We start from the raw sequence: 15,903 nt of genomic DNA on the forward strand, positions 1-15,903 counted from the left end.
AGAGATCTCTATATAGAGTGAGATCAAAAAGAGGTTATTTCCACAAGGGGCGACAAACGCCAGTTAATATTCCAGAATAGAGCACCACAGAATTTATAGGCTCCCTTTGCCAGGTGGTCAATGTGGAGATCCTCCGGCCTGGGCCAAAAGTATTTACTGCTTCCTGAACTGTGCAATCGTTCACTACTCCCCATGACGTGTACAAGCATTAGATTGGTGAAGGCGTAGGTTATAGCATGAGTTTCCATACTAATCAATTATTGTAAAATCATGTCCATGAAGGGAGGTGAGCAAGTGCACACTTTGGGAGGAAGGAGATGTTATTGGGGCACAGCCCAGGTATGCAGACGTTTCCCCAGCCACGCACCATTTCAACCAATATATCAAATGTTTTATGATGAGCCAATTTTACTTCAGGTGTTTCAGTGGTGGTCTGGAACAAAATCCTGCAAAGCCTGAATCCCTCCAGGGTTGGTGGGTGACTGTATCTCTCCAGGGTTGGTGGGTGACTTCTGGATCCTGACCAGACATGGAGTAGTTGGCTCTGCATTTACACTCACAGCAAACCCACCTATCACCACACACACACACACAACACACACACACACACACACACACACACACACACACACACACACACACACACACACACACACACACACACACACACACACACACACACACACACACACACCAGGACAACAATACATCAGTCTATGTGGAGGATAAATAACTACATTGATGTCTTCTCTTCTCTCTTTCTATTTATTTGTAGTTTCTCACTGTTTGAATTAGCAGGTGATATTATTAGCCCCTCATCTGTGTGTGTGAGAGAGAGAAAGACAAACAGAAAGAGAGAGACAGACGAGTCCCCCTACGCAAGCACGACCTAAAGCTCTGTTCACAAACACAAACAGACCCCACAGAGCCCCAGGACAGCAAACATATTATACCCAACCAAATCATGAGAAAACAAAAAGATAATTACTTGACATATTGGAAAGAATTAACAAAAAGAGCAAACTAGAATGTTATTTAGCCCTAAACAGAGAGTACACAGTGGCAGAATACCTGACCACTGTGACTGACCAAAACGCAAGTCTTGCTATTGAGAAAGGCCGCCGTAGGCAGACCTGAAATCAAAATGTATTAGTTACGAGCCCCTAACCAACAATGCAGTTAAAAGTAACAAGTAATTAAAGAGCAGCAGTAAAATAACAATAGCAAAACTATATACAGGTGGGTACCTGGCTGTCAAGAGAAGACAGGCTATGTGCACACAGCCCACAAACAGAGGTGGAAACTGAGATGCACTTCCTAACCTCCTGCCAAATGTATGACCAGTTAATTCATACTGTATGTTGTAGTCTGTCCAAGAGGGGAATCACACAAGACTGATCTCAGTTAATTCATACTGTATGTGTAGTCGTCCAAGAGGAGAATCACAAAGACTGATCTCGAATGTAGTGTAGTGTAAGGAACAAGACTGAGTTACTTTGTAGTTGTAGGAGAATACACAAGACTGATCTCAGTTAATTCATACTGTATGTTGTAGTCTGTCCAAGAGGGGAATCACACAAGACTGATCTCAGTTAATTCATACTGTATGTTGTAGTCTGCCCAAGAGGAGAATCACACAAGACTGATCTCAGTTAATTCATACTGTATGTTGTAGTCTGTCCAAGAGGGGAATCCCACAAGACTGATCTCAGTTAATTCATACTGTATGTTGTAGTCTGTCCAAGAGGGGAATCACACAAGACTGATCTCTGTTAATTCATACTGTATGTTGTAGTCTGTCCAAGAGGGGAATCACACAAGACTGATCTCAGTTAATTCATACTGTATGTTGTAGTCTGTCTAATAATTAAATCACACAAGACTGACAGCCTGTAATTTTATTAAAAGCATTCAGTTGATTACATGGCAGTTTAGAGAGAAACATCATAGCAATAATCTACATCATAATCAATAATCAATATCATAACATTTATAATCAATAACATCATATATATACTACTAACAACATCATAACAATAATCTACATCATAATCAATTATCAATATACTACTAACACAAATAATCTACATCATAATCAATATCATAAGGTAAACCCCAACAACAAACAAAAATGACTTGAGAAAAATGTTTCATAATACAAAGAATGACCAGATGATTATAATAATACATGGACGAATAATGGAAACACTTCAAGATAAAGAATCTAAGAGACACTAAATAAGATAAAGAATCTAAGAGACACTAAATAAGATAAAGAATCTAAGAGACACTAAATAAGATAAAGAATCTAAGAGACACTAAATAAGATAAAGAATCTAAGAGACACTAAATAAGATAAAGAATCTAAGACACTAAATAAGATAAAGAATCTAAGAGACACTAAATAAGATAAAGAATCTAAGAGACACTAAATAAGATAAAGAATCTAAGAGATACTAAATAAGATAAAGAATCTAAGAGACACTAAATAAGATAAAGAATCTAAGACACTAAATAAGATAAAGAATCTAAGAGACACTAAATAAGATAAAGAATCTAAGACACTAAATAAGATAAAGAATCTAAGAGACACTAAATAAGATAAAGAATCTAAGAGACACTAAATAAGATAAAGAATCTAAGAGACACTAAATAAGATAAAGAATCTAAGACACACTAAATAAGATAAAGAATCTAAGAGATACTAAATAAGATAAAGAATCTAAGAGACACTAAATAAGATAAAGAATCTAAGAGACACTAAATAAGATAAAGAATCTAAGAGACTAAATAAGATAAAGAATCTAAGAGACACTAAATAAGATAAAGAATCTAAGAGACACTAAATAAGATAAAGAATCTAAGAGACACTAAATAAGATAAAGAATCTAAGAGATACTAAATAAGATAAAGAATCTAAGAGACACTAAATAAGATAAAGAATCTAAGACACTAAATAAGATAAAGAATCTAAGAGACACTAAATAAGATAAAGAATCTAAGACACTAAATAAGATAAAGAATCTAAGAGACACTAAATAAGATGAAGAATCTAAGAGACACTAAATAAGATGAAGAATCTAAGAGACACTAAATAAGATAAAGAATCTAAGAGACACTAAATAAGATAAAGAATCTAAGAGACACTAAATAAGATAAAGAATCTAAGAGACACTAAATAAGATAAAGAATCTAAGAGACACTAAATAAGATAAAGAATCTAAGACACTAAATAAGATAAAGAATCTAAGAGACACTAAATAAGATAAAGAATCTAAGAGACACTAAATAAGATAAAGAATCTAAGAGATGCTAAATAAGATAAAGAATCTAAGAGACACTAAATAAGATAAAGAATCTAAGAGACACTAAATAAGATAAAGAATCTAAGAGACACTAAATAAGATAAAGAATCTAAGACACTAAATAAGATAAAGAATCTAAGAGACACTAAATAAGATAAAGAATCTAAGAGACACTAAATAAGATAAAGAATCTAAGAGACACTAAATAAGATGAAGAATCTAAGAGACACTAAATAAGATGAAGAATCTAAGAGACACTAAATAAGATAAAGAATCTAAGAGACACTAAATAAGATAAAGAATCTAAGAGACACTAAATAAGATAAAGAATCTAAGAGACACTAAATAAGATAAAGAATCTAAGAGACACTAAATAAGATAAAGAATCTAAGAGACACTAAATAAGATAAAGAATCTAAGAGACACTAAATAAGATAAAGAATCTAAGACACTAAATAAGATAAAAACATGAAGACAAAAGCAAAAAGCAATACATTCTGAAACACAAAACAGACGTAATTGAGGTACTCTCTTAAAATAATCAAAACCCCATGTTACCCAGAACCCCATGTTACCCAGAACCCCATGTTACCCAGAACCCCATGTCACCAAAACCCCATGTTACCAAAACCCCATGTTACCAAAACCCCATGTTACCCAGAACCCCATGTTACCCAGAACCCCATGTTACCGAAACCCCATGTTACCTAGAACCCCATGTTACCCAGAACCCCATGTTACCAAAACCCCATGTTACCAAAACCCCATGTTACCAAAACCCCATGTTACCCTAAACCCCATATTATCCCAAACCCCATATTATCCCAAACCAATGTTATCCAGAACCCCATGTTACCCAGAACCTCATGTTACCCAGAACCTCATGTTACCCAGAACCTCATGTTACCCAAAGGCCACGTTACCCTCGTGGTAAACATCTAACTTAAAAAAGTTAATGGTGGTTGCAGTCACTCCTTTTAGATTTCTTCCAAGGTTCTTTAAAGATAAATTAATTCTGAACTTGTTATTAAAATTAGAACCACTTCAGGTTTGTCACCACATTTTAAACACCAGTCCACTGCTGACCATCCATTTAAAACACAAAACTGACCTAAGATCAGCATGTAGGGTCAGCTTCATTCTACTCCTACTCCGTCCCCTGGGCTGCTCTCTCCTCTCCCGGTCCAGCTTCAGCTCTGGAGCTCAGAGAGACCATCTCCATGGCATTGACATAAAGATCCATGCTGCTCACCCTGTTCACTCTCTTCTGCCTCCTGGTGGGCTAGGGAGACACAGCACCAACAGTCAGACATTTACTCTCTAGTATCTCCATTCTCTCTCCCTCCCTCTACCCCTCACCCTCTCCCTCTAGTTTAAATGACCTGTAACGTCTGAGTAAATGTCTTTACCTTGTAGTACAGGTATAAGGTGGTGATGGCTGTCAGTAGGATCAGCAGCACTACAACGTGTCTGATGATGAAGGCTGGCAGAGGAGAGGCTGCAAACAGAAACACCTTTGATGAGGGGACTGATCATCATCACATAGATCTGTGGGAAATCTGTCAATGACAAAGTTATAAGTCTGGTTCATGTTCAGTTACCTGTGATGGTGAGGGGAGAGGAGCTCACTCTCAGAGGAGAAGTTATGAGAGAAAACATAATTTTCATAAACACATCTGTAGTTCCCTTGGTGGGAGTCATCTGCAGCAGGGAAGAGGAAGGCAGCAGAGTGATTGACAGCTGGATGGGTCTGGGTTCTGTTGGAGCCGGTGAACGTGAGGAGGAAGGAGCCTCCTGGGTACTGTGGCTGAGTGGAGCAGGTGATGGTGAAGCTGTAGCCCCTGAACATCTCGGGCCCCTGGTGGCCCCTGGAGACCCCCTCCCATTGAGTCAGTCAGGGAGATATCAGGCTGGACCAGGAGATCTGTAACAATAAAAGAGAACAAGAAACACCTCTTCAACTAGTTTCCTATAGATATGACAATAACATCAGCATGTAACAGTGCTGGCCACCCTCCCTCACAGGGCAACATGAGTAGTGGGCCTACAGTCACTGAGACAACATATGTTGATATCAGGCTTAAGCAGGACATCTGGAACAAGAGGAGAGAAAAAGAAAACGTAGCTCCTCAACTACTTTCCTCATTTAGATATGACAATAACATGACATGTGACAGTGGTAGTGAGTAGAGACGTTCACTGAGATAACACTCACATACAAAAGCATTCTGGGATATTTAAGTTGTATTTGATTCCTACTTGACTGAGTGATCTATTTAGTAAAGCAGACTGACAAGCTAAACAGTCATCATGAGAGGTGCAGAGGAAGTTGTATGAATGAAGGAAATCAGTTGAATATAATTATAATATGTTGATATTTCCTGAGCAGATAACTATGAGTCCAGGAAGGAGATATAATACATGGACTAAAGTATGTGGATCTCAGCAGTGAGTTTTACAACAGAGGATCATTTTTACGGCCTTCGTGGTTCAGCACTTAGTGGTCAGTTCTGTGAGCTTGTGTTGTTGTAACGCCCTGGCCATAGAGAGGGGTTTTTGTTCTTTATTTTGGTTAGGCCAGGGTGTTACATTGGGAGGGCGTTCTATGTGCATTTTTCTATGTTGGTTTGTTTCATTGATTTTGGCCATGTGGCTTCCAATCAGGCACAGCTGTAGAGTGTTGTTGCTGATTGGGAGTCACACATAAGTGCCTGTTTTTTCTGTTGGGGTTTTGTGGGTAATTGTTTCTGTTTAGAGTAATTTCCAACAGCACTGTTCTACTGTCGTGTATTTGTTATTTTTTGTAGTGTTCTCTTCGTTGTAATTAAAATTCAAGATGAACACTAACTCCGCTGCACCTTGGTCAACTCTCTCTCCCGACAGCCGTTACAGTTGTCTACCACTTCGCGGCTGAGCTGTTGTTGCTCCTGGACTTGCCACGTTGAAAGTATCTGAGATCTTCAGTAAGGCCATTCTACTGCCAATGTTTGTCTATGGAGATTGCATGGCTGTTTGCTTGATTTTATACACCTGTCAGCAATGGGTGTGGCTGAAATAGCCGAATCCACTAAAGCCCACTTATTTTTGGTCACATAGTGTATCTTATTACCTGAACAGATCACTGAGTCCAGGACAGATATCATATCTTCTCCCACACTCCCTCAGTGCAGTCTCAGACCCATAACAGAGAACTCTAAACACTCTAGTGGTGTTTCCAGGTAGAACTGAGACAGTGGAGCCACAACCCAGCTGTCTACACACTACTGCAGCTGATGCAACCTTTTATACAAATCTTAACCTTGTGTTGTTTTTCATGAACATCCAAGAGGATGGACTTTGCTATAAAATGCTGTGGCTCAAGTCCATTCATTGGGCTTCTCAACGAATCACCTACGGGTGGGTCGTCGACAAGCTTCATTAATTAATTCAGTAATGAATGGATGTTGTAAGTTGCGAATAAAGTAATATCCTGACTGGTGATTGGTCTCTTCTCATTACTGAATATAATTTACACCACAACATTCAATCAGTTTTGGTGATGACACTGTCAAGGACTAAACACAAATATGTTGGATAAAAGATTGTAGTTTGCTATGTTTGATACTGTAAGAGGTAGAAATGGGTTCTTAGTCACTCAGGATAGGGTTGGAATAATGCAGGCAGGAGACAGGAATAAGTTCACTTCACTTTATAGAAAATAAACAGCTGGACATCCATCAGGCAGCTTCACTTCAGTACCATCTGAACTACAATGATCTGCCCATGAACATCTCCCATAAACCAATATGACAAACACAAATATAATGTTTAAATACATCTGACATCTCTCCCTCTATTTAAATGAAATAAAAAAATACATAAAACATGATACACGGTAATATTGTAAAATGTATAAATAAATCTGTCAATATGACCAGTCTCTTACCTGAACAGGTCACATGATGATAATATCCACCAATACAGACACCAGGTCTTACTTCTATGATGTCACACTGTCTAATAGAAGACTCATTTCCATAGCAACTACTAAATAGTCTGACTCCTCTTCTTCCATCTTCAACCAGAGGTCCTCTAGATTCAGATACAGGGTTTCCACAGTCCAGCTCTCTACACACAACCTTAACCTCTCTCATGCTCCACCACCTAGTACATAGACCTGACCACTCTCCTTCATTGAAGACTTCCACTGTCCCAGAACAGGAAGTGGTCCCATTCACCAGTCTGACTGAGAGTTCAGCTGTAAACAGCAGAGAGGAAAACACAGTGGTGAGGACAGATGATGACAGTGATCTGTTATTCTAACAGCAGTAGTGCTTTGTGGTTGACAAGTATTAGTAGTTCCATAAAACAGTACTTGTTATTGGGTTTAGAATGGTTTGTATGGACACATGCATTTCTCCATGTGGGATAATAAAGTTGACTAATATTGAACTGCTATAATCACTGAAGATTTATACTCTACCTACCTGGTGGACTGACGCTTTGAGCCTGGAGATCTGAGGAGAAAGAGAGAGACAGAGGAGAAAGAGAGAGAAAGAGAAACAGAGAGAAACAAAGGAGAAAGGGAGGAGTCAGAGGAAGAGAGGGACTGTCACGTTCGTCGACTGGAGTGGACCAAAACGCAGCGGGAATGTGTATACTCATCTTCTTTTTTATTAGAAGAAATGTGAACACTAAACAAAATAACAAACACCGATCGAAAACCTGTCCTGTCAGGTGCAACAAACACAAAACAGGAAACAACTACCCACAAATCCCATGGAAAAAAATACCCCTATAAATAGGACCTTAAATTAGAAGCAATGAGGAGCAGCTGCTTCCAATTGAAGGTCAACCCAATTAACTAAACATAGAAATAGACAAGCTAGACTAAACATAGAAATATACTAACATAGAACATTACCCCAAAAATCCTGAAACACACTAAACATACACCCCCTGCCACTCCCTGACCAAACTACAACACCAAATAACCCCCTTTACTGGTCAGGACGTGACAGAGACAGAGGTTAAATGAACATCAACATGACCTTTCATGATGTGATGGGAAAGACAGGCTTATCGTTGGTATGGTGCAACAACACCCATGTGTACATACACTATATATACAAAAGTATGTGGACACCCCTTCAAATTAGTGGATTCTATTTCAGCCACAGCCCTTCCTGACAGATGTATAAATCAAGCACTCAGCCATGCAATCTCCATAGACAAACATTGGCAGTAGAATGGCCTTAATGAAGAGTTCAGTGACTTTCAACGTGGCACAGTGATAGGATGCCACATTTCCAAGTCAGATGGTCAAATGTCTGCCCTGCTAGAGCTGCCCAGGTCAACTGTAAATGCTGTTATTGTGAAGAGGAGACGTCTAGGAGCAACATAGAGCATAAAAATCGTCTCACTACCAATTTCCAAACGGCCTCTGGATTCAACGTCAGCACGTGAACTGTTCGTTGAGAGCTTCATGAAATGGATTTCTATAGCCAAGCAGCCACACACAAGCCTAAGTTCACCATGCACAACGCTAAGGGTCATCTGGAGAGATGTAAAGCTCGCCTCCATTGGACTCTGGAGAAAACACGTTCTCTGGAGTGATGAAAACACGTTCTCTGGAGCGATGAAAACACGTTCTCTGGAGCGATGAAAACACATTGTCTGGAGCGATGAAAACACGTTCTCTGGAGCGATGAAAACACGTTCTCTGGAGCGATGAAAACACGTTGTTTGGAGCGATGAAAACACGTTCTCTGGAGCGATGAAAACACGTTCTCTGGAGCGATGAAAACACGTTCTCTGGAAACGGTGAAAACACGTTCTCTGGAGCGGTGAAAACACGTTCTCTGGAGCGATGAAAACACGTTCTCTGGAGCGATGAAAACACATTGTCTGGAGCGATGAAAACACGTTCTCTGGAGCGATGAAAACACGTTCTCTAGAGCGGCGAAAACACGTTCTCTGGAGCGATGAAAACACATTGTCTGGAGCGGTGAAAACACGTTCTCTGGAGCGATGAAAACACGTTCTCTGGAGCAATGAAAACACGTTCTCTGGAGCGATGAAAACACGTTCTCTGGAGCGATGAAAACACGTTCTCTGGAGCGATGAAAACACGTTCTCTGGAACGATGAAAACACGTTCTCTGGAGCGATGAAAACACGTTCTCTGGAGCGATGAAAACACGTTCTCTGGAGCGATGAAAACACATTGTCTGGAGCGATGAAAACACGTTCTCTGGAGCGATAAACACGTTCTCTGGAGCGATGAAAACACGTTCTCTGGAGCGATGAAAACACATTTTCTGGAGCGATGAAAACATGTTCTCTGGAGCGATGAAAACCACGTTCTCTGGAGCGATGAAAACACGTTGTCTGGAGCAATGAAAACATGTTCTCTGGAGCAATGAAAACATGTTTTCTTGAGCGATGAATCATGCTTCACCATCTGGAAGACCAAGGAAAAATCTGGGTTTGGCGAATGCCAGAGAGAACGCTACCTGCCACAATGCGTAGAGCCAACTGTAAAGTTTGGTGGAGGAGGAATAATGGTCTAGGGCTTAACCTCTTACATCTAGACGTTCCGCTAACGGAACACCTGCTCCAATATCCAATGATGGGCGTGGCGCGAAATACAAATTCCCTCGAAAATCCGAAAACTTCAATTTTTCAAACATATGACTATTTTACAGCATTTTAAAGACAAGACTCTCCTTTATCTAACCACACTGTCCGATTTCAAAAAGGCTTTACAACGAAAGCAAAACATTAGATTATGTCAGCAGAGTACCCAGACAGAAATAATCAGACACCCATTTTTAAGCTAGCATATAATGTCAAAAAACCAAAACCACAGCTAAATGCAGCACTAACCTTTGATGATCTTCATCAGATGACAGTCCTAGGACATTATGTTATACAATACATGCATGTTTTGTTCAATCAAGTTCATATTTATATCAAAAACAGCTTTTTACATTAGCATGCTGACGTTTCAGAACTAGCATACCCCCGCAAACTTCCGGCGAATTCACTAACAATTTACTAAATTACTCACGATAAACGTTCACAAAAAGCATAACAATTATTTTAAGAATTATAGATACAGAACTCCTCTATGCACTCGATATGTCCGATTTTAAAATAGCTTTTTGGTGAAAGCACATTTTGCAATATTCTAAGTACATAGCCCAGCCATCACGGGCTAGCTATTTAGACACCCGGCAAGTTTAGCACTCACCAATATCAGATTTACTATTACAAAAGTTTGATTACCTTTTGTTGTCTTCGTCAGAATGCACTCCCAGGACTGCTACTTCAATAACAAATGTTGGTATGGTCCAAAATAATCCATCGTTATATCTGAATAGCGGCGTTTTGTTCGTGCGTTCCAGAAACTATCCGAAATGGTAAATCAGGGTCGCGCGCATGGCGCAATTCGTGACAAAAAAATCTAAATATTCCATTACCGTACTTCGAGGCATGTCAACCGCTGTTTAAAATCCATTTTTATGCCATTTTTCGTAAAAGCGATAATATTCCGACCGGGAATGTCCATTTAGCTAAACAGAGGAAAGAAAACAAAGCTTTCGGTCGACGCGGGCACGAACCTGAGTCTCACAGTACTGTAACCAGCCACTACCCAAACGCGCTACTTTGTTTCAGCCAGAGCCTGCAAAGCCACGATTCAGCATTTTGCTGCCTTCTGAGAGCCTATGGCAGCCGTAGGAAGTGTCATCGGTACAGCTAAGATCCTCACTCTTCAATAAACAGAGACAAGAAGAATGACACCTTGTCAGACAGGCCACTTCCTGCATGAAATCTTCTCGGGTTTTTGCCTGCCATATGAGTTCTGTTATACTCACAGACACCATTCAAACAGTTTTAGAATCTTTAGGGTGTTTTCTATCCAAAGCCAATAATTATATGCATATTCTAGTTACTGGGCAGGAGTAGTAACCAGATTAAATCGGGTAAGTTTTTATCCAGCCGTGTCAATACTGCCCCTAGCCCTAACAGGTTAACCTCTTACATCTAGACGTTCCGCTAGCGGAACACCTGCTCAATATCCAATGATAGGCGTGGCGCGAATTACAAATTCCTCAAAAATACAAAAACTTCAATTTTTTCAAACATATGACTATTTCACAGCATTTTAAAGACAAGACTATCCTTTATCTAACCACACTGTCCCCGATTTCAAAAAGGCTTTGTGAAAGCAAAACATTAGATTATGTCAGCAGAGTACCAAAGCCAGAAATAATCAGACACCCATTTTTCAAGCTAGCATATAATGTCACAAAAACCCAGAAGACAGCTAAATGCAGCACTAACCTTTGATGATCTTCATCAGATGACACACCTAGGACATTATGTTATACAATACATGCATGTTTTGTTCAATCAAGTTCATATTTATATCAAAAACTGCTTTTTACATTAGCATGTGACGTTCAGAACTGTTAGGGCTAGGGGCAGTATTGACACGGCTGGATAAAAAACATACCCGATTTAATCTGGTTACCACTCCTACCCAGTAACTAGAATATGCATATGCTTATTACATATGGATAGAAAACACCCTAAATTTTCTAAAACTGTTTGAATGGTGTCTGTGAGTATAACAGAACTCAAATGGCAGGTCAAAACCTGAGAGATTCCCTTTACAGGAAGTGGCCTGTCTGACCATTTCTTGAACTTGTTTTCCATCTCTATCATTTACTAAGAATCTCTGCTCTAACGTGACACTTCCCACGTCTTCCATAGGCTCTCAGAGCCCGGGAAAAAAACAGAATGTCGTCATTCCAGCCCCAGGCCGAAACACATCGCCTTTCTCGTGGCCGATCAAGGGACACTGGCTTATCGCGCGTGACCCCGACCGCCCCGCCTTTGGGATTTTTTTCTCTGTTTGCCGAAAAGGAGATTCCCTGTCGAATATTATCGCTTTCTACAAGAAAAATGTCGTAAAAATTGATTTTAAACAGCGGTTGACATGCTTGAAGTACGGTAATGGAATACTTAGAATTTTATTGTCACGAATTGCGCCATGCGCATGAGACACTTCTTTACTATTTCGGATAGTGTCTGGAACGCATCGAACAAAACGCCGCTATTCGGATATAACGATGGATTATTTTGGACCAAACCAACATTTGTTATTGAAGTAGCAGTCCTGGGTGTGTATTCTGACGAAGACAACAAAAGGTAATCAAACTTTTATAATAGTAAATATGATTATGGTGAGTGCTAAACTTGCCGGTGTCTAAATAGCGAGCCCGTGATGCCTGGGCTATGTACTTAGAATATTGCAAAATGTGCTTTCACCAAAAGCTATTTTAAAATCGGACATGATCGAGTGCATAGAGGAGGTCTGTATCTATAATTCTTAAAATAATTGTTATGCTTTTTGTGAACGTTTATCGTGAGTAATTTAGTAAAATGTTAGCGAATTCCCCGGAAGTTTGCGGGGGTATGCTAGTTCTGAACGTCACATGCTAATGTAAAAAGCTGGTTTTTGATATAAATATAAACTTGATTGAACAAAAACATGCATGTATTGTATAACATAATGTCCTAGGGTTGTCATCTGATGAAGATCATCAAAGGCGAGTGCTGCATTTAGCTGTCTTCTGGGTTTTGGTGACATTATATGCTGGCTTGAAAAATGGGTGTCTGATTATTTCTGGCTTGGTACTCTGCTGACATAATCTAATGTTTTGCTTTCGTTGTAAAGCCTTTTTGAAATCGGACAGTGTGGTTAGATTAACCAGAGTCTTGTCTTTAAATTGCTGTAAAATAGTCATATGTTTCGAGAAATTGAAGTAATAGGATTTTTAAGGTTTTGAAAATCGCGCCACAGGATAAGTGGCTGTTACGTAGGTGGAACGAATTCGTCCCGCCCTAGCCTAGAGAGGTTAACTGACATTAGTGCCTGTCCCCAGATGGACAGTTACGCTACAACAAAGTACATTTACAGGTGATCATATAATTGTCCTGCTTTGAGACAGATTTTTACTGTCTGCTTCCAGTTGCATGTTCTTTTACTAGTCCTGCAAATGGTAATATATCAAAACATATCTCAGTAACTGTCACAAGTGGATATCAGTATAACAGCATCCTACCTGTACACCAGAACAGGATCATCAATATCACTGCAGGTATCATATCTGTCTCTAACTGGGGTTCCACTGAGCGAAACCGGTCTACTGTCATGAAGAGAGGACTGAAGAGTGAGAAATACTGCTAGGCTATATGACTTCTAACTCATTACTTCCTTACTTCAATGATGTGGCAAACTGCTAAGCAAATCAGATCAGTTAAACCCACCTACCTACAGGAAACATTGACATTAGAAAAACTCCACAGGAAACTGCTGACAGAGCAGCAGTTACACATAGTGTGTCCTATAATATCTTACCTAATTGTCAGTGCTTCCGACTTGGGAAAGTCACCTCTAACTTTCTGTGGTGTAGAGCTAGAGGTCTGTTACCCAAGTCAACTCAATAGGTGTGGTAGTAAATTACAAATTAGGAACATGCTATTATGTTTTTTACTTAAATAATTGTTTGTTGTTAAATGCTAGTGTTTTTTCACTGATACAAACTTGTCTTGTGTGACTTAGTGATAAGTCTGGGCGTACAGCCAAGAGCTGTTTTGGTGTGACCGCAGTGTGTGACACATCCTGTTTTTCACAATCTGCAGGAACTCAGCTGTGTGGAAACATGCAGAACGGATCAGAGAATAGTGTGAGCTGTGGTAACTAGACGGCTGAGCCCTGGTGCTGTCAACGTCAGCTATCTTCATCTGCACAGACAAGTTAGTCACATTTTACACACTATGTTCCTCACCCTCTCTCTCCCTCCTCCCCTGTCTCATTCTACCAACCCAGTCTGTCAATAAATCCTATCTCTCCCTCGCATCTCTTCTCCCTCCTCCCCTGTCTCCTTCTACCAACCCAGTCTGTCATTGAGTTAGTCCTATCTCTCTCCCTACTGAGTACTTGTAAGGGTGCGTGATGGTGACAGGGAAGTCAGGCGCAGGAGATCGAACTTGGATAAAACGGAGCAGTTTAACCTTCTCTCGGGAAGGTGGGACGAAATCATCCCACCCTATTCAACAGCCAGTGAGAAATCAGAGCGCCGTGAAATTTAAAACCACAAAATGTCATAATTCAAAGTTCTCAAACATAGGACTATTTTACACCGTTTTCTAGATACACTTCTCCTGAATCGAACCACGTTGTCCGATTTCCAAACGGCTTTACAGCGAAAGCAAACATTACATTATGTTAGGATATCACCACAGCAACAGAGTAACAAAACAGCAATTTTCTTAGAGTTTTCAAAGCAACGGTAGCGTCCAAAAGCAGAAAACCAGCTAAAATGAAGCACTAACCTTGACAATCTTCATCAGATGACACTCCTAGGACATCATGTTACACAATACATGCATTTTTTGTTCTATCAAGTTCATATTTATATCCAAAAACAGCATTTTACAGTGGTGAAGTTCAGAAAATATTTAGCCTCCAAAACTGCAGGTGAATCAGAGCTACAATTTACAAAAATACAACTCAAAAACCTTAATAAAATATTAAACTGTCATTCAAAGAATTATAAATTAACATCTCGTGAATGCAAACCGCATTGACAGATTTCAAAATAACTTTACTGGGAAATCACACTTTGCAATAATCTGAGTACTGTGGTCAGAAAAAATACACTAGGCGATACAGATAGCCACCATGTTGGAGTCATCTAAATTCATAAATAGTATTAGAAATATTCACTTACCTTTGATGATCTTCATCAGAAGGCACTTCCAGGAATCCCAGGTGCTCAACAAAATGTTGTTTTTGTTCGATAAAATCCATAATTTACGTGCAAATAGCTCGTTGTTCGCGCGTTCAGGTCAGCTACTCAAAATGTCGGAAGCGCCGAAAATGTGACCATGAAAGTTTAAAAAATGTATTCACGTTCGTTCAAACATGTCAAACGTTGTAAAACATCAATCTTTAGGGCCTTTAGAACGTGATGATTCAGTAATATTTCAACCGGACAGTTTCTGTGTCTTGAAAAAGTTTTTGAAACGGAGCATCCTCTCTCGTGAATGCGCCCCAATGAAGTGATGTCATTCCCTGGTCTACAAGTTCCATGCCTTCTCATTCGGCCTCTGTTCATCGTAGATGCTTCAAACAACTTCCTAAAGGTTGTTGACATCTAGTGGAAGCCTTAGGACGTGCAAAATGAACCCTAACTCACCGTGTGTTCGAATGGCAATGACTTGAAAGGACTACAAGCACCAGAAATCTCACATCCTGCTTGGATTTTTCTCAGTTTTCTGCCTGCCATATGAGTTCTGTTATACTCACAGACATCATTCAAACAGTTTTAGAAACTTCAGAGTGTTTTCTATCCAACTCTACTAATAATATGCATATTTCAGTTCCTGGGCCCGAGTAGTAGGCCGTTTAATTTGGGTATGTTTTTCATCCGGGCCGTGAAAATACTGCCCACTACCCTAGAGAAGTTAATAAGTGCTCAAGAACTCCGAAAACCAAAATATACAAAATAATTCATGTTGGTACAAAACCCGTCGCACACCAG

The 15,903-nt window shown here is 39.7% G+C and overlaps 1 protein-coding gene across 1 annotated transcript in view; it reads right to left on the reverse strand.

The window, feature by feature from the left end:
• Positions 1-13,561, reverse strand: part of LOC123732703 (deleted in malignant brain tumors 1 protein-like) — a 52,923-nt gene extending 39,362 nt beyond the window's left edge. Inside the window, exons 1-3 of the mRNA XM_045711958.1 lie at positions 13,420-13,561; positions 7,772-7,801; positions 7,231-7,542 (exon numbers count right to left, since the gene is read on the reverse strand). Of these exons, the coding sequence (XP_045567914.1) occupies positions 7,231-7,542; positions 7,772-7,801; positions 13,420-13,510 (433 nt within the window). The 5' untranslated portion in view covers positions 13,511-13,561. The remainder of the gene's footprint in view (positions 1-7,230; positions 7,543-7,771; positions 7,802-13,419) is intronic.
• Positions 13,562-15,903: the final 2,342 nt, after the last annotated feature.

Source organism: Salmo salar, unplaced genomic scaffold (assembly GCF_905237065.1).
Source record: "Salmo salar unplaced genomic scaffold, Ssal_v3.1, whole genome shotgun sequence".
Lineage (NCBI taxonomy): Eukaryota > Metazoa > Chordata > Actinopteri > Salmoniformes > Salmonidae > Salmo > Salmo salar.